General features: G+C 36.1%; 3 protein-coding genes across 4 annotated transcripts; 2 read left to right on the forward strand and 1 right to left on the reverse strand.

Moving 5' to 3' along the window:
- Positions 1-26: 26 nt before the first annotated feature.
- LOC103319833 (protein DMR6-LIKE OXYGENASE 1-like) lies at positions 27-1,753 on the reverse strand. The gene is made up of 3 exons (XM_008221425.3): positions 1,037-1,753; positions 570-897; positions 27-489 (listed from the first exon to the last, which is right to left on the reverse strand). The coding sequence occupies exons 1-3, from the start codon at positions 1,585-1,587 to the stop codon at positions 232-234; spliced, it is 1,137 nt and encodes a 378-aa protein (XP_008219647.2). The 5' UTR covers positions 1,588-1,753; the 3' UTR covers positions 27-231.
- Positions 1,754-5,305: 3,552 nt separating this feature from the next.
- TPR8 (Tetratricopeptide repeat (TPR)-like superfamily protein) lies at positions 5,306-11,864 on the forward strand. Of its 2 annotated transcripts, none has more exons than XM_089045944.1 (10): positions 5,306-5,566; positions 5,937-6,199; positions 7,077-7,110; positions 8,423-8,559; positions 9,564-9,630; positions 10,045-10,144; positions 10,633-10,796; positions 10,925-10,971; positions 11,051-11,101; positions 11,373-11,864. In XM_089045944.1, the coding sequence occupies exons 1-10, from the start codon at positions 5,494-5,496 to the stop codon at positions 11,760-11,762; spliced, it is 1,326 nt and encodes a 441-aa protein (XP_088902070.1). In that variant the 5' UTR covers positions 5,306-5,493; the 3' UTR covers positions 11,763-11,864. The 2 variants fall into 2 exon arrangements, with proteins under 2 accessions (XP_088902070.1, XP_088902071.1); XM_089045945.1 differs by having other exon boundaries at positions 5,353-5,566; positions 5,937-6,184.
- A 652-nt stretch (positions 11,865-12,516) lies between these two features.
- On the forward strand, positions 12,517-19,445 carry LACS9 (long chain acyl-CoA synthetase 9). Its single transcript, XM_089046881.1, has 12 exons — positions 12,517-12,786; positions 13,360-13,851; positions 14,142-14,222; positions 14,979-15,242; positions 16,330-16,461; positions 16,603-16,776; positions 16,894-17,123; positions 17,245-17,362; positions 17,622-17,753; positions 17,868-18,002; positions 18,072-18,278; positions 18,945-19,445. Exons 2-12 carry the CDS (start codon positions 13,405-13,407, stop codon positions 19,110-19,112), a joined length of 2,088 nt encoding a protein of 695 aa, XP_088903007.1. The 5' UTR covers positions 12,517-12,786; positions 13,360-13,404; the 3' UTR covers positions 19,113-19,445.
- Positions 19,446-27,354: the final 7,909 nt, after the last annotated feature.

Below are 27,354 nucleotides of genomic sequence, written 5' to 3' on the forward strand. Positions count from 1 at the left end.
ATGTTTATGCCGCCTAATAAGTGTCATTGTTTCAGGGTCCAATTTGGTGAGCTCAATAGTTTTGAAGCTCAGTTCATTTTATTTTAATTTTGTAAGGCAAATAACTTGAAAATCAGACAAAGCCGAAGCCCTTTTTATTTTGACATATTATATATAGGCGTTGATTATTCGATGATCGCATGCATGAAACACCCAGATTTAGCCACTTGGAGCATATATCCATGGGGCTAACTAAGCAGCAACCTTGTAGTCAGTTATCCGCATATAGAAGCCATGTTTCTTGTAGTTATTATACATCCTCAAATTCAGCCACTTCCCTGCCTTGTATTCGGGGTACTTGGCCGGGCTTTGTTCATCAACCAACTCATCCAACGGCTTCATGGTTACATCATGAGAAGGGTGAAAAAATATAGGGATGGAAAATCTTTCTGTTTCTGCATTCACCTCGGCCCGATGCTCGACACTTTCGTAAAGGTCATTGCTCCATACCTGCCAAAAAAATCCAACCAGGCTCCACTAAGTTAAAAGATAGTCGTATCCACACAAAGTCGTAATTGTTTGTATAATACCTGAAGAACATCGCCAACATTGATGACAAAGGAATCCGGGACAGGCTTGACACGAACCCACGCTCCGTCTGATTTTCGAAGCACATCGAGGCCTTCGACATCTTCTTGAGCGAGGACCGTTAGAGCACTAGGGTCTTTGTGTCCACCGGTGCCAAGAACAAGCTCCGGTTTGGGACATGGAGGGTAGTAATTGAGTCGGGCAAAGCTTGCTTGATTCTCAAAGTACCCATGCAGCCTCTTGGGGGGTAAGCCTAAGCTGAGGCTGACAAGTTCCAACAAATTGAAGAATAGCTTCTCACATGCTCGACCGTATTCTGCGCATGTCTCCCTGATCTCAACAAACCACAAAATCTGAATTAGTTCTTATACAAGAATTATATACGTATCATGAACTGTGATATTTTATCGTGACAATTACATGTCAGACTATCAATATGAATTATACATCATCGTTAGTGTACTTTTACCTGAACTTGGGTAGGTTCTCAGGCCATGGAGTGAACCATGGAACAATTTCAGGGTCATCAAGTTCATGGGAAGCCGGCATTAGCATCCCATCATTAACATAAAAATCATAAACCTCTTTCCAATCCTTAAAGTCTTTGCTATGCTCATCGTTATGAAACCCTGCCGTGTTATGGTCCTCTCTGCTCACTTTCTTCTTCTCCTCTACCGGCAATGCGAAAAATTCCCGTGCCACCTCCATGATTCTTCTCCGGATGCCCGAAGGCACGCCATGGTTTATCACAGTGAAGAAACCCCAAGTCCTGCAAGCCTCACCTATCTTAGCAGCAAGGTCTTCCACTGCCTTATTTGGATCAGCTGATAACCCTTCCCTGTTGGTTATTGGAGAGAGATCGATCAATGGGATTCCTTCACCTTCTGTGATGACATGTTTGGGCCTGTGTTCCTCTGAAAGGATGCATGACGGGTTGACTTCTACCATGGTATATGTTGATGGTTTATGGCTTTGGATCGCTAAGCTTTGGTGCCTTGGCATGTGTATATATAGTTGCATAGGGGGGATGGGGGCTTCATTTGCTTGCGGTTGAAGTTCGTATCGAAAGGGTAAGAGGATTGAACAATGATTAAGCGGTTGAAGTGTGTGAGAAGGACCACATAGAGAGAGAGAGAGAGAGAGAGAGTGGGCATCGGCCAAGAAGGCAGCACGAGGTAGACGACGGGTCGAGGTGGGTGGTGACTCTTTTTTTCTTTTTTTGATTTCTTATTTTATTCAAAAGATAATAATTAGATTCCAAATCCAGCTGTAAAAAAAATTAAAATTATTATTCCTAAATGACACATGACATATTTTCAATAGAAGTATCATAAGCTGAGGTGGTAGTACAGTACTATTCTATAATTTCTCCTATATTTGAGTGTATTTCCTTTCTACACCATATGTTTTATTGTGATTTTTAATTATGGCATAGCGTTGGGTTTGTGTCATTAGGGTTTAATTAATCGTGAGACTCGTACGAGTATAGTATTTTGATTAAATGCATGGATGACATGGTGGTACAAATTTTTTCATACATGCTGACTTTTTTTTTAATCCACAAAGACAAAATTTAAGCTCTCGTCAAATTAGACACCAAAAACACAGAAAATCATCCCAATTTAGGTTATACCACATTAACATGTTGTTCACCAAATAAAAGGAAAAAGGTAATGAAGGAGTTTTCGATAATAATCTATATAATTACTTCTCTAAGGACGGAGTAAGTAATATCAAAGAATTGAGCTTAGTGAGCTAAACGCGATCAAATGATAATACGATTCAAACTCAATTACTTGAGAATGAATGTTAAGTTTCATCCATACACTCATATGATAATGGATTCAAACTCAATACAAAATTAATCATAATTTTGTTTACCCTTTCGTTATTAGATCTCTTAACTTAATTACGTTGTTAACTATCTTTTTAGCTATGGTTACTAGGTCACCATGCTATATAGCAAGCACATACGTCAGCTAAATAGTTTTATGCATCCAATTAAATTCCTGGCAATGGTTATGATGTAGAAAACGGAGAAGAAACAAAAAGTTGGTGTAGCCGTAGTTGTCCGTTTCTTAACAATTTTGGTTTTATTTTGCTGAAAAGTAAAAACTAAGACCAAGACTAAAAACTAAAGAGCAGCCTGCAGTCGCAATCACATTCACAAATTTCCAATTTCAGTAGTACTTTTCTACACGATTAGTTTAATTGTCTACAATTTCCCGGAAAAAGACTTAAAACAGTTCTTTTTTCAGTCTGTGAAAAAAAAAATATATATATTTTTTATCGGTTGACAAGGGAAAAAAAACTTAAACAACATATTAATATAATCAGTTCCATTTCTATTAAGGGATCTCTCAAATTTTATTTGAAGGACACCTTTTAGGGTGCCTTACAAATTTTTTTTTTAACGATCTAAACCATCTATTTTTCAAATACATTCATAGATCATTCTTGCAAAAACTCGTGCAAATTGAAAATCATTAAGGTATATCAAATTGGCACCAACAAAATAAAACGAACATGATGCTTCAAGAAAACACTATAATAATGACCATCTAATTGAGTAGTCAAATGGTTTTTGATTCAAGTGATTTTTTTTGCATAAATAATCTTTGATATAGTATCTAAAAACTAGACGGTTCGGATAATTGAAATGCAATGCATGGTTGGCCTATAAAGATGTCCCTAAAATAAACTGAAACTCTCTGTTAATATAATCTCTCATTGGGGCGGATCCGTGACATCATATTTTATACACAACTTTTGACATAATTTTTGAACAATTAGATTACTTCACTTTTAATGGATGAGATTAAATCTGACATGACTTTTTGACATGAAAAATAAATTAAAATGTTTTTCTCTCTCCACTCTCTCTTCCCTAACCGTTCTCTGCTAATCATCTCTAGACGAGGCAGCGACCATGGTGAAAGCTCCCAAGCACTGTAGCACACCTTACACAAGGTCACCAATACAAGAAAGGAAATGATAGCCTTACTGCCCAGCACCCAATCAAGAGGTGGCGGAGAAAAGAAGGGGAAGGGGACCTCTCTTTTCTAAGTTCACTGGTCAAGTTTGTAGTTTGTGTTGTAGACAAGTCCTTATTCTTAGTTGTTCTGTTAAACATCGAATTGTTCTTGACAATCTTTCTCTAATCAATTGAGATTAGAGTTTTAATTCAAAAAAAGAAAAAAAAAATCTATCTTGATGCTTTGGTTCTCTCACTTCATTTAGAATAGACATTCATTCGTTCTCTATGTTTTTTCTCTGTCTGGTAATGGTGGTTGTTGTGATGGAAATGTGTTATGAGAAATAATAACGGATTAACATAACTTAATTAACAACTTATCAGCAGTAACTCTAACAACAAAAAGAAGGAGAATGAGAATCAGCGATTGATTAAGAGAAAATTGTTCACGCTACAGGAGGTGCTGCTGAGGAGAACAAAATGAGAGAAAGATCAAGAAGTTTTTTTGGTCTGATAAAAAAAAAGAGTTTAGTAGAGAGTGTTGATGAAGAGAGAGGAGAACAAAATGCTTCGGTGATAGAAAACGAGTATGGCAGCTATACTCTTTTTTTTGTAAAATGCGTATAGCCGAACGGCTATACTATTTCTTAAAAAATTCAAAAATAGTGTAGCCGGGCGGCTATACTATACAGACCTACGCGCCGCTTGTTAAAAAGGTAACGCCGAGCGGCTATACTATTTTTAAAAAATATTTAGAAATACGGGTATAGCCGTCCGGCTATACTATTTTTAAAAAACAATTAGGAAACAATTTCATAGTTGTTTTTAAAATAGTATAGCCGGACGGCTGACCGTTTTGACACGTGGCCGAGCGGGTCTAGATCTGTATAGTATAGCCGAACGGCTATAAATAGTATAGCCGTGCGGCTATACACGTTTTTCTAATTAAAAAAAAGTATAGCCGCTCGTCTTTATTGTTTTAACACGTGACACATAGGCGCTGGGAACGTCCTCTTGTTTCCTAATTTTTTTTAAAAATAGTATAGCCGCACGGCGATACGCGTTTCTGCTAAATTTTGTTAAAATGGTACAGCCGCACGGCTGTACGTTGCATAAAGCTCTGGGCGGGTCTATAAATAGTATAGCCGGTCGGTTAGACTAGAGTTTTTTGAATTTTTTAAGAAATAGTATAGCCGGACGGCTATACACTTTTTTCCTTATTTTAAAAAAAATAGTATAGACGCTCGGCTGTACTGTTTTAATACGCAGCACAGGCTCTTGGCGCATCCTTTTTTAAAAAATATATAGCGGCTCTTAATATTTCTAAATTTTTGCATCCAAAAACACTGTTTAGATCATAAATAATTTCTTCATTTTATTATGTGAAAATTTGGAAGTTGAGTATTTTCACATCTTAGTAAATTTAGGTTTTAGCCAAAAAAATATTTTCACTTTTGGAAAAAGCCAAAGATTTTTCAAAAAAGATAGAAAACTTTTCAACTTTCAAATCAAAGACATGCAAATGTAAAAGATTCCTTATGAAATCCAAAAATAAATAAGGGCAATTTTGTCCATTTTGGCTTCTTTTACAAAATTTCTCTCTCCTTTGTGTTTTTCCAAAGTCTCCCCCATCTTTTATTTATGTGACGTCATTGTCGCTCTAAACGGAGGATTAGTTTCTTACATCGGACGAAACGAACAATTGAGATTAATTGTTTTTTTTTTTGTATTGTTAAAGCTAATCAGAGTAATTATGTAGAACCTAAACGAAACACCAGCAAGGAACAGCAAAGATCCTGTAGCCAAACAAAGCCCCAAAGTGTCAGTCAGTCGTGAGAGTTCTCGCAAGTCTCAGACAAGTGAGGTCGCTTCCAGACTAACAGACGCCGTGGTAGCGCACGTTTTTATCATGCGCACTCCTCCTCTTACCTCTCTTCGTTAGTCCACTGTCCATGGCTCCATTGAAGACCGATTCTCCCATCTCTCGTCGCATCGTACGTTCCTTCTTGGATTTCCTCAACTCAGGTCTCTCTCTCTCTCTCTCTCTCTCTCTCTTTATGTAATTGTTAAATGTGATTATATAGTGAAATTATATTTAGGGTTTGAAGCTGCTTCATAGTTTTTTGTTTTCTTTTTGTGGTGATATGAAAATTGCATTGATTGTTTGATTATTTTGGATTTTGAATGCCTCATGTATTGATGCACTTTTATACTTAAAGCTGTAGACTTTACATTCTTTTAGGCTGCATGTTCAGCTCTCTGCCTCTCTCTTCAATATCTCTTTTTGATTCAATACCATTAATTTGCTTGTTTGTTTGTTTTTTATGGATCAGTTTAATGTGCTTGTTGATTATGCTTTTTTAATTACAATTATGGGTTGTTTCCTTTGGGACAGTTGAACCAGCTTCTGGTGTTGATCTTGAAAGCCTTGAGGTTGCAAAGGAATGCTTGCAGGAGACTTTTAAGCTTAATATACCTGCTACTGATGATTGGATTAAACCCGTTTCGTTGGTTGATATTTTTAGTTCACTGGAGTTGAACAAGCTTCAGGAGAATAATTCTGATCATGGTCATGGATCGAGCTCAGTTGATGCTCCTAGTTCATCAGCCGCTCAGGGTTCTGCTGATGCCAATCTTTCAAAGGCATCAAAATCTCTGGTGTTTGGCTGTTATCTTCTTCATTATTTTAAATAATTATTATGTAAATCATCATGTGGGTGTAATGCATTGAATATATTAATTTTGAATTTATCTGTAAGTTAATATGGACAATGAAAATGTCAGCTTGCTAACAGTCGGATATTGGGATTTGGGTATAATAAATGAATGGGAGCTGTGGGCTAGTAGGCCTTGTCCTTTGTTTCAAGGGAAGGAAATGAGGACGTAAAGGGATGCTTAGTGTTAAACCACTAGTATGTGATCAGGAAAATGGAAGAAAAGGAAGGAAAAGGATCTAGTTGGGGTTTTTTTATATCTTTTGACTATGCGAGTTGAAGGTTATAAAAGCGCAGGAAAGTGAATATTTAGTGACATAAATGGAATATGCTCTAAATATCAGGACTGATATAGTGACTAATATTATAATTTGCAATGTAGCTAACGGTCAGATCTTGGGTGTATATGTTGGTTATAATTAAGTTGGAAGCTATCTCGTAGCAGTAGGAAAAGAAGAGGAATATGTGACCAGATGAGGAGAAGCGAATATGAGATTTCTTTTGTACTAACTTTGTATTATTTGGTTGTTTCATTGTGGTGTTAATTCTTGAATGGACTTATATGATTGTGTTAGGTTTGGTTTTTTAATAAAAGATTAGAAATCAGATTAATTCACAAAACCACTGTTCTTTCCTGATTTGAGAACATGTCCTTTTATATTCTTCTTGATGGTTTTGTTTATTTTCATTCTCTTTAAGATCATTAATTGAACTATGCTTTTATAGTTGCATGAACATGGATATTTCTTAATAATGCTTTTACTACAAGATTTGATTTTTAGTCTTGAGTTTGACTCTGTCTCGTGTTACACTTTAATCAGGGTGAAGATTTGACAAGTAAAGACCATGCATTAGGTATTACGTTTTCAGTATCATTGTTTTTTTCTCTAATTGTAGTTCATACTTTCCTTTACATGTGTCATTGCCTTGTTGGAGCATTTATTGAGTGTGGCTAATTTGCTTCCACTTTTGTACATGAATCTTGTCATTGGGTGCATTTCCTTAAAGGGAACATTATCTGTTGCATCAACAATTATTTAAATCATCTTTAGGGATTGAACCAGTGTTTTTCAAAAGAGTTTTGGAGCTGTACCTCAAGGCATGCATATGGGCAAGGTGTTTGTGAATTGCTTGAGGGATAGGGTTGTTTAGCTCTTTTCATGGAAGGTGTATGCGGTTGATTATTAGTTGGTGTTAGGCACATGCTCAGTTGCAGAGGCAGCATGAATGGAGGCTGAGGGGTTAGTGAAGAAGAAGACAATTTGTTGTGCCTTAATTTTTTGGATAGTTTTAGACAGACAATGTCGTTTTGTCATGCATTGGCATCCTTGCAATGAAATGGTTTTTTTTTTCATTCAAGGCTGGTTTTTAAATTCAAGGCACAACTTTTTGTCTAATTAATGAACCCAGCTTCTTCTTCCTCTCCAACTCAATACAACCCAGCCCCTAATTGAGTTTTCTAAACCTTAATTCTTCTCCCAAATGATGTGAACTAGCCTCCATTTCTAGTTCACTCCATCTGCATACCTCACTCTCTATTTCTCTTTTCTACTCTGAAGAAGGCCAGCTCAACTCGTAAGTAGCTCTCTTCTATCTTTTCCCATGTTTTTTTGTGTATATGGTTCTCCTAGCCTCAATCCTATATCAAATCCTTAGTAGCTATACCGAAGGTGCTGTTTTGTGCTCTTTATTGATAAATGACCCAATACTTTCATTCTTTGTTTTTACTTTTGTTTTAACTTTATATATTTTGATTTAAAAAATTTATGTCCCGAAGGGTTTACGCCTCAACACTACAGGGCTTATGCCTCGCCTTGCGAGACCAAAAATGCCTAGCCTTAATGAATTGGATTGTAGTTATGCTCTAATTGCTGCTGTTGACATTGTTATTTTATAAATTAAAATGTCCTGGTAAGAGGATGATGCCAAACATGATTATTATTAAGTTGTTTTAGAAAGATCTTTCTCAAAAGAAACAAAAAATAGTATAATTAGATTTGAACTTTGTTGATCTATTCATTTAATGTGCACATGAATCTCATATTATAAATGGAATACCATTGACAGCATGAAATGAAAGTTTTTGCAGTTTAGAGTTCTTTCTGCATTTTAATAATTGAGTATAAGTGCATGTTAAATTTGCATTTGATGATCGTGTTATTGGCAGGGGAGTCCAAAGATGCACTCTTTGGGCAATTCTTTTCTGCCCTTGAGAGAAGTCTCTATTTTAAGACCTTGCCTGATGGTAATGATGACCCAGTCAGATTAGACAAAGCGACTAATTTATTCCATGATGCTTTAGCTGTATGCTCTCTCTCTCTCTCTCTCTCTCTCTCTCTCTCTCTCCCCTCCCTTTTTCCTTTGGGTTACATGTGAATTCCATAAAAAAATGTATCTTTATAGTTGCATGATTTTTTTCCACCATAGAAAACTACTTCTGTTAAAAAGAGAGAAAATCTACATGAAGGATGAATAAGATGTCCATCAAAATAAATCCTAGAAATTTATCCTCCTCATCCTCATAATTTTATTAATGTTGCTTAAATTTGGTTTGCCGATGAATTATCCTCTAGCCTCATCTAGCATCTTTAAAGAGTGTCATGCTTTGCAGCTTAGGTACATGCTAAATTGCTGAATTCAGATATTTGAAACATATCGGATTAGAGTTAATGTTCTCTTTTGTGATTGAGAGGATTTTAATAGAAGGCCTAAGGTCCCATTATAATAGCAGATTAAACTGTATATCAGAAGTAAATTATGAAACTGGGTAAGGGAAACCAACTTTACACTTAATTGTAAAGATAAATGTATCGGTGTGGCCCCATACATCAGATCAGATCAGGGTATTGTAATTCCCAATGATTCTGTAGTTTGTTGTGAGATTTGATAATGTAACCACCATTTATACATGAGGCAATGTGTGTGGTGCACACTCTTGATGTATAGCATCCAGGATTTGCGATTCTTGGGGAAAGCTAAGAGTTGAGGATTGGGAGTGATGTGAAGGGATTGGACAACTGATTCACTCGAAGTTTAACATCAATCCAAATGGTTTTAAACTTCCAGCTACACAAACTATTGTGTTAGACATTATCCATTTTCCTTTCTGGTTTTAGTTCATGACCCTTGTTATATTTACGTTTGAATTATTGCTTCCATTTTGGAACTTTTGTTGCTTGATCTTCATTGTGATTGATATTGTACTCCCCAGGAGTTTAACCCCAAGATTGTGCTTAAATGGAATGTTCTTGCTGCTGTTTCACCTTTAAAAGTTTTATTAATAAGAAGAAAATCATTTGCTGCTTCAGGAGATGGAAAGATCTGGATGCTGGGAATTCAGTCCTAAAAATCTGGCAGAGACCTTGAAATCACAAGGTATTTAAAGATCATATGGCTTTGGTTGTGTTGTTAGTATATCACTTTTGAACTAACTTTACATTGTCAAATTGAGGAAATGCGGTTTAAAGCTCATTCATTTTGGTTTTCTAGGTGTTTGCTCCTGATGGACTCCGTGTCCATCTTGTTTTGTATTTCTTTTTTCTTTTCCACGAAATTCTTGTTTCTTATCAGAAAGCCAATTCATTTCTATCTCTCTGTGAGTTCACGCACTCACTGTCCTGTTATACATGACAATATCTTTTTTCCATATCCGTGGAAATGAAAAAATGCATCAAAGGCATTGGTGAATTTCTGCATCTTACCTTATGCTTCATTAAATATGTCACTCTACACGGAGTATCAACATTCTGTGCAGAGGCTAATTCTGTTATGTGATTTTCATTTTGTTAGGTAATAAGGCCATGCAATCAACGCTTTATCCCAAGGCAATTGAGTTGTATGACTGTGCCATTGCACTTTGTGAAAGTAATGCTGTTTACTACTGTAACAGGTGCACTACCAACTTGTGCTTACAGTTTTGGTACTAGGAATTTTTCAATTACAGTTTTAGTCTTCTACCTTTTCTCAGTTTTCCCAGAAGGAATGGCACATAAAGATATCTGTTGTGAATTAATCTTTATGTTAAAACAACAAATTACTACATCAGAAAATTCTCAACATTTTCAGATTACTTGATTCTAGGAAATGGTAGTTTTCATAGTGAACAGTGAGAAAATAATGTGACATATATCCTTCACATATTTCAATTGTCCAAAAGAAGATAAAAAGTAATGAGGATTGTCAAAGAAGGAAAACAATTATTGTTTTCTCAAAGACAATATGGATAAACTATTCTTCAAATGTTTGATGTCAAGTTAGTATTATTTTAGTAAGCACTCTGGTAAAATTTTGATTCATTTTGTCTAGTTGCAGCAAATTGCCAGCTTTATTGTTTCTTGAAACTGGAAATTTTAATTGATATATATGAGGTACATTCAGGGCAGCGGCTTACACTCAGATGCGCAAATATACTGAAGCAATCAGAGATTGCCTTAAATCCATTGAAATCGACCCCAATTATAGCAAGGCATACAGTCGTCTGGGATTAGCTTATTATGCACAAGGGAACTACAGTGATGCTATTGAGAAAGGATTCAAGAAAGGTTAGTAAGAGAATCTTTTTGAAGTACCTATGCCAATGCCAAGCTAATATAGGTTACAAAAAATGGGGAAAGCAGATTTATAGAAAGGTAGTATTTAACATTTCATATTGGGGGTTTTAATCTTTCAGCATTGCTATTGGATCCGGGCAATGAAGCTGTCAAAGAAAATATACGGGTTGGTTCTTGTGTGCCTTCTTCTTTTCTTTATTTCTTATGACTACTTCTTTGATCACTTTGTTATTTGAACCCAATAGGTGGCTGTTCAGAAATTGAGAGAGGAACAACAACGAGCAGAATCTGGTCAGGTAATACATTGATATTAAGGAAAAAGTGCCCGTCTACTGGAAGACAGGTCCACAATACTCTGCTGGGGGTGACACCAGTTAGCATGCTTTTTGCTGTTTGACTAATTTCTTTCTCTACTTTCCCTTTCATCGCTACTGTTTTAACTTTTAAGAAATAGAAGGCGACCTTAAGTAGCATGATACTTTTCTTGAGGGAGAAGGATATGATTTATTGACAAGTATAATTTGTCATTTTTATGTAATATTTTTCTTTTTCCCTCATCTTATACAGAATACAAGTTCGTTTAGTAGTAGCAGTGCTTCAGAACACCCCAACCAGTCTACAGGAGGGTCGAGAAGCCATGCTGGGCCTCCTCCGTTTGGTTCTATGCCGTTTAACACAGGTGCTCTTCCTGCTGAATTTGCAAATATGTTTATGAACATGGCTGCAAATGCGTACCAAGGACAACATTCTCCAGATAACCAAGGAGATGATAGCAGTACCGAGGGATTTGATGAACCAGGAATAAGGATTGGGGGTAACATCAATTTCAATTTCGGAGAACAAATGCCCGAGGAACTAAGCGGAGCTTTGAGATCGGTGATGGAAATGTTTTCCGGAACAACAGCATCTCAGGGAAATTCACAAGATACTTCAAATGAAAGACCAAGGCCGAACTAAACAATTGGAACATGTTGGAACTGTATAAATAGTCTCGACACCTTTTTGTATCATTGCTATGGTTTTGTTTATTTTATAGAAAATTTCTTTCAACTTTCTCCATCCTCAGAATGTTTAGACGGCATCACAACCTTAACAAATGATGACTAAAAGGGTAGTTTGTCAAATTCACATGCTTAGTAAAATCCCCATCCATTTGCCGACAATGACTATTTTGGTACATTGGAAGTACTACAAAATTTAGATATGTAAGTTGGAGTGCTGTGTTTTTCTAAAAGTGCTATACAGTGCGAGACAATAAATGTTGATGCATGATGTACATTAATGCGTTAGTAATAAATTACGAATCACTTACGTACACATGAATTAAAAATCACTTATATGCACATAAAAGAACGGCTACGAAACCTTAATATCCTTTTCTAAATTAATTAATGACAAGATTGGTTCACCTACTAATTTGTGGCCTAGTATCACCATCCTGGTCCTTATCCTCATCTTTCACGTCGTGCCACGCGGTTAGACCAACTATGTAAATATAAGCCACAAAAATCATTCACTCAAATCAAATGTAACAACTTCTTTGTTTTATTTGATAGTAAAATTGAAGACAAAAAGAGTCTAAACCCATTTGGGCCGCAAGCACCATATCCACCGTTGTTCAATACCCACATCGTACGGCCCATATGAGCCCGATTCGCGCCTTTAATTTTATTATTAAAATAAATAAATAAATAAACAAACTCCAAAACTCAAACCACTTCAGACTCTGTCTTTCTGTCAGTCTGAGACTCCAAGTTCCTTCTTCTCGATCTCTCCGCTCGGCTTTTTGCTCACCCTCTCTCTCTCTCTCTCTCTCTCTCTCTCTCTGTGCTATTAAACGCTTCGTTTCAATCTCATCACTCGCCATGACATTTTGCGAGCCTTTTGCTTCTGATTCATTGCTTGCATTCTCGCAATGCTGATGAGCTTAAGTTGAATTCGTCTTCGTTTTCGGCTTCGGTGCTTTAGCTTCAACAACAAGGTACCCAAACACACAATCAGCATCAATCTATTTTCTGAAATTCGTTTGATTTTGAATTACAATGTGCATTTTTTTTAAAAAAATTTTGAAAGCCATTTTTGTTGTACTGCTCTGTTTTCATGATTGCTTGAACATAGATAAAAGAGAGATTTATGAAAGTGAAGAATGAAAAATAACTGGGAGCTCCATTTTAAAGTCTCAAGTAATTGAATTAATCAACAATAAAATAACATTCGTCAGCTGGTTGATTGGGTAGCTGCAAAACCCTTATGCTAGCTAGCTCCTAGGCCCCTCCTTAGGCATTTTGACAAGAAGTTTGCTCTGTTTTCAGATATTGAAGAATTCTTTTGTATTACCATTTCTTTCTGATTTCTAGTTTCTATTGTAATTTGGTGACAAATGTCTAAAACAGTAAAAAATTATCCTCCACACTTATTCTTAAGGGGGAAGAAGTGCTAGCTACCACTATATATTTTTATAGACAGTACTTAATTAATTATTATTTTGTATGAGCGAGAGACATAACTTCAGATTCTGAAATTTGCAATTGATTGGATATTGTTCCATTTTCAGGATTGAATTTAGTACATTCTTCTGGGAATATACAGCCTTTGAAAGATGGGTCTCTACCTTGTTGGTGCCCTTGTTCCTCTTGTACTAACTCTTATACTTCAGAAATCTAAGAAAGCAACAAAACGGGGTTTGCCTGTTAATGTTGGTGGGGAACCTGGGTTTACAATCCGAAACCGTCGGTTTACTTCCCCAGTGGAAACATTATGGGAAGGTATTTCAACTCTTGCTGAACTTTTTGAGCAGTCATCAAAGCGGTTCCAAGATAGACGCTTTCTTGGAACCCGGGCATTGATTGCAAGGGAGGTTGAAATATCAAAGGATGGAAGATCCTTTGAGAAGCTTCATTTGGGAGACTATGAATGGCTAACCTACGGGAAAGTATTTGAAGTTGTGTGCAACTTTGCTTCTGGTTTAGCCCAACTTGGGCATAAAAAGGAAGAACGAGTAGCAATCTTTGCTGACACAAGAGAAGAGTGGTTTATTGCATTGCAGGTGCGTATCTTATGTGGTCTTTGTACATAAAAATTTAATCCTTCTTTTGACATTTCATGATAATTTTTCCAGCTTACGTTCTTCTTGCGATCTTCATGTTGTTGCATGTATGATGTGATTTTTATTCATCTATTCTGTCACTAAACTAGAGTTTTAAACAGCAGTGTTTGTGAGCAATGATAAATCAATTGAGTTTCATGTTTGCATGAATGCTATGTGTTTTGGGTAGTCTAGTCCCAGTATAACAAAGACACAAATTGCTGATTCCTTAATATGTTTTCTTATATCAGGGTTGTTTTAGGCGCAATGTCACTGTTGTTACCATATATGCGTCTCTTGGGGAGGAGGCTCTATGTCACTCATTAAATGAGGTTCTCTCTCTCTCTCTCTCTCTCTCTCTCTCTCTCTCTCATAGACTTGCTCACATTACTGTTGTTTTGCACAGTATGCTACTATTGCAGAATAGGTTCCTTTCTGTACATTTTTTTTTTGTTGATTAGAGTTCATCTATGTTCATTTGTCTTTAATACAAAACTTTAAACATGGTAGTAAACTCAAGAAATTTGTTTCAATTTTATATGTTGTGACTTTTGTGTAACTCATCCAAAATGTTGCAACCTAGTCCGTTTGGACGAAGGAATTGAAAATTGCATAGAATTCTTAAATGACGGAATTTAGATCTCCATCGTTTAAATTTCTGGCAATTAATAATTTATGTGTTTGGATTTATGTATGTCGAATTTTGTAAATGACAGAAATTACAGTGAAAAATGAATTCATGTTCAATAGAAATTGCGAAATGATGCCCCAATTTCCACAATTTTTTCTGTGTGTCATTTAATAAGTTCCATGCTTAAGTTGCCAAACAATGGAAATATCAATTTCTCCTCTTCAATTCCCGACTTTTATCTAAATCCTGAGTTAGTTTCCTCCATCCAAACGGAGGGTGAAGGGAGATGCATTTTAGATGTTAGGTTTCTTTCTCTTCAAATAAAAGAAAAAAAAAGGAAAAAAAAAAATTCCTTGTGATATTGGTATGTTAGTACTAGATTAGGATGTTTATCATTTGTCCTCACAGTGTTTGTTCTTAGTGCATAACCAGCATTGTTTTCATTTTATATTTCCAGACAGAAGTTACAACTGTGATATGTGGGCACAAAGAACTGAAGAAACTGCTAGATATAAGTGGACAACTAGACACAGTGAAGCGCATCATATGTATGGATGATGAGATCCCATCTAGTGCCTCATCTGTTGAAAGTAGATGGAGAATCACTTCATTCGATGTTGTTGAGAGACTTGGGCGAGAAAGCCCTGTTGAACCTGATCTACCTCTTCCTGCAGATGTTGCGGTCATTATGTATACAAGTGGAAGTACTGGGTTACCCAAGGTTTAAAGCCTCTATTATATCTTCTTGTTATTTTACATGATAGTCATTCTAATTGGTTTTAATTGTTGATTGTTTTTGAAGCTTTGTGTGACATTTGTATCAATATTGTTATTTTTTTCCTTTCACCTTCGCATCATCGACTGTTGATCTTTAATGAGTTTTAGGCTTAAAAATTACACTTGCAAAGTGCTTTTGTTACACTGTTAAAGTTTTCAAAAGACACAGATGCTTGATAGTGACATTTTTTATGGGTGGTTTGACATTGAACTCAGGAAAAAAGACATTTATGTCTTTAACCTGACCTAGTTACATAAATCTATGAACTCAAACAAATGCCCATCAATCACATAGATGATTTTAAAGATTTTTTCAAGAAACAAGTGATCCCTTTTCTTGATGCTGGTAGATCTGAGACATATTCTTCTAGTTACATCAGATAAGCTAATCTTAGTCTTGAATCTTGTTGAAGAAAATGCATTCTCCTAGTTTTTATTAGTATGAAACTGCTGCAGTATTATAAATGTCACTAGTTTACTTTACTATACTCTTTCATTTTCATTTGATAAATATCCCATTATTAATATACCATCTTGAAATTAAAAATAGGAGACAATAATGAAAGTCTCTTTGTTGCATCCACATTTTCCGAACAAAAATATTGTATATGTATCAATATGTATGGAAATATTTTGCTCATGGGATTGCTGTTTGCTTATATGAAATACCTTGCATGGTTGTATGGAGTTAGGGTACAATGGGTGGGGAATATGATATGGGTTGGGTTCACTTAAAGTTCTTCCTTTGGATGGGTACATTGTGGGTGATTGTGATTTATGACGAATGATCATATATGTTCGATTTATGTCCTATGTGTAAACAGAATGAGCACGTGTTGCGTCACATTTCTCTACATTATCAACTTCCCTTCATATCTATGGCGATTTTTGTTTTCTACTTTATCTGTGCCCTTTGTTTTTTATTTGTTTTGGGGTGGCATCTAATGCAAGTATAGACATTTATCTTTCCAAATGTATTAAAAAGTTAGTCAACGAACACATTATTCACCTCCAGCTTCCACTTTGTACAGGGTGTAATGATGACACATGCTAATGTGCTAGCTGTAGCTTCTGCTGTCATGACTATTGTTCCTGGCCTTGGAAGCAAGGATGTTTATCTGGCATACCTTCCCCTTGCTCATATCCTTGAATTAGCAGCGGAGGTATGGGGAATATGTAAGCTGGCTATATTGCATGGCTACAGTAATTCAATGAGCATTTTTTTATATTTATGATTCTTATCTTGTTATGTTCTCATATCTCTGTGCTACTTGATTTAACAACTTTTATTATCTGTATTGAAGAATGTCATGGTTGCTGTGGGAAGTGCCATAGGGTATGGATCTCCATTGACTCTTATTGATACTTCAAGTAAAATAAAGAAGGGAACAAAGGGGGATGCAACTGTGCTTGCGCCAACTGTATTGACAGCAGTCCCTGCAATTCTTGATCGTGTTCGAGACGGAGTGCTGAATAAGGTTTTTGAATCTTGGCAGGGTCATGATTTTTACATATTTAGATACCTATGCCTGTCCACATATAGATCATTTGTGCTACACCAGTTTTGTCAATGTTGTATCTTCATAATGGTTCAGGTAAATGCAAAGGGTGGTCTATCCCAGAGATTGTTTCACTTGGCATATGCTCGTAGGTTGTCTGCTGTGAATGGTAGTTGGTTTGGGGCCTGGGGCCTGGAAAAGTTTCTGTGGAACTTTCTTGTGTTTAGAAAGGTCCGTGCAGTTTTAGGAGGTAGCATCCGTTTTATCCTTTCTGGTGGTGCTCCTCTTTCGGGTGATACTCAAAGATTCATCAACATTTGCATTGGGTTAGTACTTTTAGCGCCTACAACATAACAAATTGTGAACCATGACTTTGTCCTGCCTATAATTTTTAATGCTTTTTTCTTTTGCTCTATTCTCAACATACCACATTCGTGCTATTGACAGTTCTCCAATTGGTCAAGGGTATGGTCTAACTGAAACTTGTGCTGGCGGGACATTCTCAGAGTTTGATGATACATCTGTTGCTCGTGTTGGAGCTCCGCTTCCATGCTCATTTATAAAGGTAAGAGGTGACAATGGATATTTTAGTTACATCTGTATAACTGATAATTTTCTTAAAGTAATTCTTCCAAAAAGGAAGAAAGAAAGTTTTGAAATCCTAATCATGACTTGCAGTTTCTTGGAGGTGTTCATTTTTCCATTTCTGTGTTGCATTATCTGTTTCAAATTCATAACTTTTAAGGAAAATGTCTTAACAAGAGTTCTGTATGCTGTTTCCAAGGCATGAAGGTGATATTGACTTTCTAACCTTCTGTGTCCAGTTAATTGATTGGCCCGAAGGAGGATATCTAAAAACTGATTCCCCAATGCCGCGTGGAGAGATAGTCATCGGTGGTCCAAATGTTACACTTGGTTATTTCAAAAATGAAGAAAAAACAAGAGAGTCATACAAGGTGTATTTTCAAATATTTCATACCGATATTCTTTTGGTTGCAACTACCCACCAAAGAAAAATGTTCAATAGATCCTAACTTTGGGGGTTTTGTTTTTGGTCTTTTTGTGAAAAGGTTGATGAGAAAGGAATGAGGTGGTTCTATACAGGTGACATTGGGCAATTTCACGCTGATGGTTGTCTTGAGATAATTGACCGTAAGAAAGATATAGTTAAACTTCAGCATGGAGAGTATGTCTCCTTAGGAAAGGTATGTGTGTTATAAGATGAATGCAACTTTTCATCAGATTTTCCCCAGGAACTAATGTTTCCTTTACAGGTTGAGGCTGCTCTTTCAGTGTGCCCCTATGTTGACAATATCATGTTGCATGCTGATCCTTTTCATAGTTACTGTGTGGCTATTGTGGTGGCTTCTCGAATCACTGTGGAAGATTGGGCTGCAAAGCAAGGAATTGCTTTTAGTGATTTTTCAGACTTGTGTGTGAAAGAAGAAACCATAAAAGAAGTGCAAGCATCGCTTATAAAGGTATGTATATCTTCTGGGTAAATTTCCATTATTTTGAACTTAGCTTGAGTCTAGGGATTTGAACATTGAGCTCAAATATTGCAACCACTCCCCCACAAAAAGAGAAAAACGAAAAACGAAAAACGAAAAGAAAGAAATCTTTGAACTCAAGGAGTGTATGCATCTCATGAGCTCTTCTTGTCATTTATCAAGGTACAAACTCTTGCCTGTAGCCAAGATCTCTGATAAAATTTAATCACATTTGGCCTTGGCTTGCTGCACTATGATAAATTATATATATGTATTTTTAGTTTTTTGAATTTCTATTGGATTCTCTGATCTAAGCTCAATATACAATCTTGGCCTTCCTGCCTAGTAGTTTCTTCAGGCAGATTGATTACCCTGATGTTTATTTATCTTATACATTATGCATCTAATGGACGTAATGTCTGTTATCCTTGATGGCCAGCCTATGTCAGTTATTGTCCTATAAAAAACATTCTTTCTTTTGTCTAAAAACAAAGAGTCATCCAGTCATTCACCAAGCTTCCTTCTCGACTATCGAATGAACTTGCTACTTATTCAACTTCCTCTCCTTATGAAAAGCTTTCATTCCTTTGTAAACTTGCTTGGTTCAATTTACTTTGTTTTGTTCTGTTTCGAATATTTATGTTTCACCTATTATAGGAAGCAAAGAAGGCACGTTTGGAGAAGTTTGAGATCCCTGCCAAAATCAAATTGCTTTCTGAACCGTGGACTCCAGAATCTGGCCTGGTCACTGCAGCTCTCAAGCTCAAGAGAGATGTCATTAAGAAGGCTTTCTCTGAAGACCTCTCCAAGTTATATGCTTCATGATTCTTCAGAAAACATGGGCTTGTTATTTGCTGTGCAAAATCTTGATAAGTTGAGGGGCCCTGCTGGATTTCCTTTTTGTCCCTTAATTTGTGGCCTTGCTAGAGATGAGCAAACCAAGGGTTAGTGTTAGGAAAAGGTCGGATATAGAGAAATTAAGCACGTCGGAAGTTTACTTATATTAGCTAAACAAGCAAATAAGAAGATGATGATAATAGTTGTCAAATTTTATTAGCTACTCGAGGCAGATGGTTAGCTTTTTGTATTGGTTTTTTGAGTTATTTATTGGTTTACAGCATTGTACCAATTTTTGAGAAAGTTGCCATATTTTCTGTATGTTTCTGATTTAAGTTGCCATATTATTGGTCACTCGAACCACAATCACCACCCAATTGAACCACCACCCAATCAAACCCGTTGAACCACCACCGACCGCTCAAACCCAAATTGAACCGCCACCGTTCAAACCCAATCGCTCAGTGGAACCATATAGAGATATGCGACTTCGAAGGCTGGAAATAGGCGTACATCCTTTAATTTAGTACCTTCTTCTCTTCTTTTTTTCGGGTCAAGAGTACCTTCTTCTCAAGTGCATCGTTTGAGAGCTTTGGTCAGACTGGCCCAAGCATACCTTCATATTTGGTTCAGTTTTATACTCGCGTGCAACTATAGTTGTGAAATTTGAAGTATCATTTTCGAACTTCACGAATTGGAGAAAGGATTTTGATATACTTAATCATTTTCTCTTGTTGGTATATCAGTATAAACTAGTTTAGCACATGCTTACGCATGTGTCAATTGGTTTTCTTTTTCTTTTTCTTTTATTTTTAGTATTAAGAAAAGATAACGTTGTTATGTTCTATAAAAGTAGGACGACTTATCTGATTTTGTTTTTAATTTTAATTTTTTTAATATGAAAAAATATGAATTTGCCATATTATCCTCATTTAATTAATAATTTCAATTCTTAATGTTTGAATTAACCAAATGAATTTTATGGTATTTTGAATATTTCACTATTTTCTACCTTTTGCTTTATATATATAGATAATCTAAAAGTTATACGTAAAGAATTTTGATATTTAATAATATACAAATTTATAAATAAACCCAATCCTAGACATGTATTTATAAAAAAAACCCAAGAACTATTTAAACATAGAAACACACCCAAAATCAACCCCAAAGTCAATTTTTTGGGTGTGTTTATAAATGGGTTTTGAATGTGTATAATGATGGGTTTTGGGTGTGTTTATATGTTTAAATAGTGCTTGGGTTTTTTTATAATTTCAACATCCATTTTGGGTGTTTTAGTGAAACTCCCTTAATAATAAGCAACCATTATTTTAGATTAGAATAATAATATTAATATTACACATGAAAACGAGGCCTAACCAAGGAAGCAGCCTCAGATATTGCATCAGCTCTTATTTTAGTGTAGATATTCTAGTACATAGTCAAGCAGAGAACTTATTATGGTATGGCCTTCTTCAATTGCTTGCCTGCTGAAGTTGCTTGTTCTCCTTGTTTTCTTGTTTGCCTGACTCGCCCACCTGACCGCGCTGGGCGAAGTCGGTAAGTACGTTCAGTGTGACTTGTTCCCCTTCGCTTTAAAATCATCAACTTCGATTTTATTGCGGCCCTTGTCGGCCCGTCACTTCTGTTGGCGAAGTGGGTAAATCCTGTCACGGTGCGGGTGTTGTCGGTCACATCCACCCCTTTAAGTTCAATATCATTGCTTCCAGCATTGGCTGGCTTGGTTTGTTCTTGACCCATTGTCTCACTGATTGATTTTTAGTTGGGATTTGTGTGTTTGCTTTGATGATGAACTCATTGCCTCATGTTCTCCTTTTATAGTTGTTGGCATGCATATATGCAGAGGATGTATATTCTCCCTCTTGAGAGCAACATCTATGTAAAACACTTTCTTATTGCCTTAGAATCGATTCCTTAGGCCACCTCCAGCGCTCAAGCCTGTCCTGAGCAAAGGCTGCCCCAAGCCCGAAATCCAGCTTCAGCGTGCACAATCCAGCTCGGGTAAGGCGTGGGACTCACCAGCCCAGGCAAGCTCACGGACAAATCTGGACTGGGCTGTTGCCCGAAGGCAATGACATCAGCAGTGCAAATCAAATTTTTTTTTTACCGTTGGCCCGTGAAATTCACTCGCCAACTGTAAAAAAAATTTGATTTCAGCCGCTAATGTCAGCGTGACATCACGACTGACAACCACCAATGAGAAGAAGCCACGTGGCGCTTTCTAGATGCTCCGATAGAATTTTTTCTAGAAATCCGATGGCTGTGATTTTTTTGGCTAAAAAAATACCAAAAAAATTATGGATTTTTTTCCCTACAAATACCTAACAAATTTATTCACTTTCCACACTAAATCTTCATACAAACTCTTCTCCTTTCAATATTTTTTACTTTCCCCTCATATTTTTCTACTACTTTCCATTTATATCAAAAATCAATAGCCTCTTCCATCGAAGCCGGAGGGTCGTGGAAAAACGTTCGAAGAGGTCAAAATCTTGGCAATGAGGTAGAAAAAAATTAATTGCCGCTTTATTCAATTTAATGTATTTTAAAAAAATACATATTTCTTGCATTTCCAATTTCATTTTTTTAATAGATTATTCAAGGCAAAACAAAAAAGAGGAAAACCATTACACATGGCTCCTCAAGTGAACAATGCCCATAGTCGGTTCTAGTGGTGCGTTTCGTGTCGAAAATAATGGCACTATTACGCCCTCCGAAGAAAAATACTTCCCCACGTCGTGATCTAGTGAAACCACCTCCGCCAATGATTGAGTCGTCCTTGTACTCGATTTTGTCGGACTATGAAGATCAGGAGTATTTCAATTATATGATGAGTGAGTAGGTATTTCAATTGTATGATGAGTGAGATATGAATTTTATAATAAATATAGATATGTGGCAACCGAAAATTTTATCCGAAAATTTAATTCGAAAATTTTATCCGAAAATGTTATTTGAAATTTTAGGTGAGAATTGTATAATAAATAGTGACACGTGGCAATCGAAAATCTTATCCAAAAAACTTATCAAAATTAATGGTTTAAGTATAAAAAATAGAAAATAAATTAAAGTGAATAGTAATTACGCTTGCCCTTGGGGGTGGAGGTGCTCTTATGTGCACAGTTTGGAAAACTCACTTGATAAGATATCTATATCAAACTCTGTGTCAAATGTCATCAACACATAGGACTGCATAGACATGGTATCCAAATGATAAAGTCAATTAAACGCAGGACTTCGTAAGCCAGAAGAACAAGTAGAGACCAAGACCATGTGTTGGTGGAGAATGGAAAGAGATTACCAGTTCAAGCAATAGGCTCAGTTAGGCTTCAATTAGTTTCATGCTTTACTTGAATTTTGAAAGATGTTGCTTATGTCCCTTCTACGAGAAGGAGTTTGATTTCAGTTTCTAGATGAACTAGGGAACTTTTCAGTTTTGCATTCTCTGAAATAGAATTTGATTTGATATTCAATAAAAGTTCAGTGGACAATGGCTCTTTGGTTGATGGTTTGTTTTGCTTAAACCTTGCAAGTAACAATGTGGCTTTTACCATTGAATTCATAGGCCAAAAACGACCACTAGATAATGAGAAGTCTATAAAATTATGGCACAGAAGATTAGGGCATGTGTCTAAGAAAAGAATGCAAAGACTGATCCAAGAAGAAAGTTCTTCATTCCTTGGATTTTTCAGATTTCACTAAGTGTGTTGAGTAGGTGCATTAAGGAAAAATGACTAACTCAAGAAAACTAGGATCCACACCACACGCAGTCAACAACTACCTAGAGATAATTAGATACAAACCCAAAGTATTAGGGTTTATTAGGAAAATTAGATACAAACCCAAAAGTAAGTTTATTAGGAATAATCCTTGTGATTTCATTTTTTGATGTAATCTCATTCAGTATTTTTCCACGACAGCAAATTTACTATATTGAGACGAGTCAACCAAGATTTATGGTTCCCTTTTTTGAAACTTTTAATGCCTTTTTTACCCTCAATAACTTTATATTGTCAATTCCTTAATTATTATTTCATTGAATATTTATTTTAGGTAAATAATTATTAGATTTCACCTTTGTAATAATTTAATATTAGTTCTAATGTCAACTATATATATATATATATTGGTAACTTTTCATTTTGTGTATTCGGTCTCTTTTTTTTCTTGTCTTCTTCTTCGTCTTAATCATGTTCATGTGTTCAAATATGCACGAGTATTCCCATGATGTAGGTATATGTTGTAAGGATAGGTGCAGTGTAATTTGTAAGTATAGGTATGTCGTATGTACGAGTGTTCTTATATGGTGTAGGTATATGCTGTAAATATAAGTAAGTTGTATGCACACGAGTGTTCTCATGGTGTAGGAAGATGTTGTAAATATAGGTAAGTGTATTTACACGAGTGTTCCCAAGGTGTAGGTCTGTTGTAAGTACACGAGTGTTCTCATGGTGGGTTTTGATACCTATTGTGAAGGTGATGAAATATACACGAGTGTTCCAACGGTATAAGTATGTTGTTCGTATAATTTTTTAATCCTATATTGTAGGTAGATCAGATGTACGAGTTTTCTCACCCTACAATATTATGTGGTGCATTATATTTGTTGTTCTCAGCGTATAGGTTTTGGAGGTGATGAAATATACACAAGTGTTCCCACCACATGGATATGTTGTTCGTGTAATTTTTTAATCCTATATTGTAGGTAGATCCTATGTTTTTCAACCTATGGTCTAGTTCTAGGTTTATTATTTTGTCTTCCAAACTTATATTCTAGGTATTTTATATTCTTGCATATGCATAATATGACTATTATTACTTCCCTATATTTTACTTGTGAATATGTTTAGAGTACTGCTATTTCTATCTACCTGTCCTATTTCTTCACCCATCTTATCTTTAAAATTGTAAAGACAAATTTATCCTTTTACAAAATAACTTATAAGGACAAATTTACAACTCTCTGTGTCTCTCACCCACACCCACATCCGCATTTATTTTTTTATTTTTTGTTCGAAATTCAAACCTACCATCCCTTCCTTCTCAATCGTCCCTGGCATCATACCCCAAACACCTTCCTTGTAATTTCTCAGCACACCCATCAACCCCTCCAACACCACCCTCCCTGCAATTTGGGTTTCTATTTTGGGTTTTGTCAGCGGAGGTGGTGGGTTGGGGTGGGAATATCAAAGGCGGGGGTCAATGGCGGACCCAGAAAAGTTGAGCAATAAAGGACATAGATATGGGTTAAATCCAAATTTTTTTGCCAGTAGTGTGGTTGTAGCCAAACATGTCGCAGAGAAAGAAGAAGTAACATAGAGAGAAGAGATAAAGAAATAAAGAGGAAGAAGAAAACTGCGCAGAGAGAGAGAGAGAGAAGGGATAAACACACACAAAAAAAGAAAAAAAGGAAAAAGAAAAAGGGAAACATAGAGATAAGAGAGAAGATAAGGAAAGAAAAGAAAGAGGATAGAGAATTTGCTTGAATTAATAATTAAAGAGTAATTTAGGCATAATGATGGGTGGAAAGATAGATTTTGTGTTTTTCAAATTTACATGGTGAGTGGAGAAATATGATAAGGGAGCCTATTAGTGGATCTAGATCAAAAATTGAAAAGATGTGGGTTGAACTTAATTAAAGGCACATTTTTGGGCTTCGATCTAAAAACCCCATTTTTTTATACGGTCGATACCCTATGATCATGTTACATATTCTATATTGATCAGAATATTCTTCACATATATTAACATTTATATCTGCTTGGAATAATATACTCGAATATAAAGGTTTGCCAATTTGCCTTGTCAGCTAGCTTTATCTTAACATGATTGATGAGACATGCATGTCACATTTGTCTTATACAGATGATGAGAAGGAATCTTTTGAAGTACCCTTACCTTGCTTGCCAAGCTACGTACTCTTATGGCGAAGCAAGTTTTCTCTTATAAGGATTGAAAATGACGGCCTATGCTATACTAGAGAATAATATTTGTTTGTTGTTGGCATGCGCAAATGCGGAGAATAATATACTACGTACAGTATTGTTTAGAGAGAGATCCATCATCCATATTCCCCACTCAGGTTAATTACTAGTGTGCTCTTAGATTCTCAGTCCTCATCAATAATGGATCGATTTATGTTTAACAAGGAAATGAGGGGCTTGTTTCATAAGTTGCTTTTGTTTTCTTTCTTTCAATCAATGGAAGAAGAGGAGGGAAGGAAGGCTCTTCTAACAGTGAGGAGCTACGCAACAACCTGGCTGATAGCTTGAAAGATGGATGTTGAGAACAGCGAGAAAAAAGGTCAGTAGTGACCATATGTTATCGATCTGCTTGGATGAAGAAGAAGATGAAAACATCTGAGAGCCATAATCTACTATTGTTTTATAGCAGTTTTATAAAACCTCTTCTCAATAAGAAAAAAACGCTAGTAGTAGTAGTGAAATGAGTTTTTATCACAAATGATCCCTAAGGTTCGCGAAATTATCAACTTTGGTCCTTTATTTTTGTTGTTGTGACATTATTGATCCATTTTGTTACACACCACACATCAATTTGATCCATGCTGTTAGGGTTCGTCAAATTTTATGTTAAGTCGCTGACGTGGCATATATGTGGAACCCACACATCCAAACATATAAAGCCACGTGTCTTTAAATAAAATATAATAATTTTAAACATAAAATCCATTAAAAAAATTAAGAATAAAACATCAAATTTTAAATTTATAAAAATAAAATAAATAAATAAATAAAACCTACAGCCATCCCTCACCTTCTCCTTCGTTCCCCTCGCTTCCCCTTCCGACTCCCCAGCAGCAAACCACACCCCACCCCCACCCCATCCCCAGCTGCAACCAACCCTTCTCTCACCCCCATTCCCGAGCCTTATGCTCGACTCAACCCCCAACCCACTCTCTCTCTCTCTCTCCTATTACATTTTCGACATTCTTTGGTTTTCAGTGCTCAACCCAACACATTGTGTTCCAATCTTTTGTGAGCAAAACCATGCTTGAAGGCTTCAACAACCCAAACTTCCAGTTACCCAATGAGTCTTCGCCCTTTAACAATTTTAAATATGAAACTATTTTTTAAAAACAAATTTTTTACTTAGATCCACGGGTCATTATCTCATTGGATTTGTGGGCACTACATACGTGCCACGTCATCAATTTAACAGAAATTTTGATGGATCCTAACGGCCGGACCAAATTGATATGTGAGGAGTAACATAAGGACCAATAATGTCAAAAAAAATATGAAGGACTAAAGCTGATAATTTCACGAACCTCGGGACCATTTATGATAAAAAGCCTTCAACATATGTTGTATTATATTTAGTCAAATTTCCGATACATTACTTCATATTTGGTTCAGTTTTGTTATCGTGTGCAGTAATAGTTTTGAAATTGAAGTATCTTTTTCTAACATCATCACGAATGGGAGAAGGGACTTTTTAATCGTTTTCTCTTGTTGGTATGTCATCAGTATCACTAATTTAAAAGTTATACGTATAGAATTTGGATATATTTAATAATAAGCTCCATTATTTTGTTAGAATAATAATATTAATATTACACATGATAACGAGGCCTAACCAAGGAAGGAGCCTCAGATAAAACATCAGCTCTTATTTTTGTGTAGATAATTTAGCACATATATCTATCAAGCAGACAAGTTATTGTGGTATGGCCTTCAATTTCATGCCTGAGGTTTGAGTAGTTCTTGGCGGCCCGACTCGGCCACATTATCGCGTTGGGCGAAGTCGGTAAGTACTTTCAACCTCGATTTTATTGTCGCCCTTGTCACCCCCATCAGCTCTGTTGGCGAAGTGGGTTAATCCCGACGTGTTGCAGCTGCTGTTGCTCAAATCGAACCCTTTAATTTTAATATCATTGGTTCCAGCCATTGTCTCACTGATTGATTTTTAGTTGGGATATCTGTGTGTTTGCTTTGATGATCAATCCATTGCCTCATGGTCTCCTTTTATAGTTGTTGGCATGCAAACCCTTTTTCTTTGGATGGTCGATCGATACCCTCTGATCATGATACCGATTCTATATTGATCATGATCATAATATTCTTCACATATATTTACATGTATATCTGCTTGGAATAATATATCGAGTATAAAGGTTGCTAATTTGCCTTGTCCGCTAGCTTGATGAGAACGCATTTACTTATATAGATGATGAGAAAGAATCTTTTGA

Source organism: Prunus mume, linkage group LG2 (genome assembly GCF_029339155.1).
Source record: "Prunus mume cultivar Tortuosa linkage group LG2, ASM2933915v1, whole genome shotgun sequence".
NCBI classification, from domain to species: Eukaryota; Viridiplantae; Streptophyta; class Magnoliopsida; order Rosales; family Rosaceae; genus Prunus; species Prunus mume.

Bases quoted from the DNA above. Each gene is read 5' to 3' on its own strand.
- LOC103319833 (XM_008221425.3), bottom strand. From the start codon at position 1,587: ATGCAACTATATATACACATGCCAAGGCACCAAAGCTTAGCGATCCAA. The intron at 898-1,036 runs GTAAAAGTACAC...TGTTGAGATCAG, and splicing joins GAGAACCTACCCAAGTTCAG to GGAGACATGCGCAGAATACG. The intron at 490-569 runs GTATTATACAAA...TTTTTTTGGCAG, and splicing joins ATGTTGGCGATGTTCTTCAG to GTATGGAGCAATGACCTTTA.
- TPR8 (XM_089045944.1), top strand. From the start codon at position 5,494: ATGGCTCCATTGAAGACCGATTCTCCCATCTCTCGTCGCATCGTACGT. The intron at 8,560-9,563 runs GTATGCTCTCTC...TTGCTGCTTCAG, and splicing joins TATTCCATGATGCTTTAGCT to GAGATGGAAAGATCTGGATG. The intron at 9,631-10,044 runs GTATTTAAAGAT...TCATTTTGTTAG, and splicing joins AGAGACCTTGAAATCACAAG to GTAATAAGGCCATGCAATCA.
- LACS9 (XM_089046881.1), top strand. From the start codon at position 13,405: ATGGGTCTCTACCTTGTTGGTGCCCTTGTTCCTCTTGTACTAACTCTT. The intron at 15,243-16,329 runs GTTTAAAGCCTC...CACTTTGTACAG, and splicing joins GAAGTACTGGGTTACCCAAG to GGTGTAATGATGACACATGC. The intron at 16,777-16,893 runs GTTTTTGAATCT...ATAATGGTTCAG, and splicing joins GAGACGGAGTGCTGAATAAG to GTAAATGCAAAGGGTGGTCT.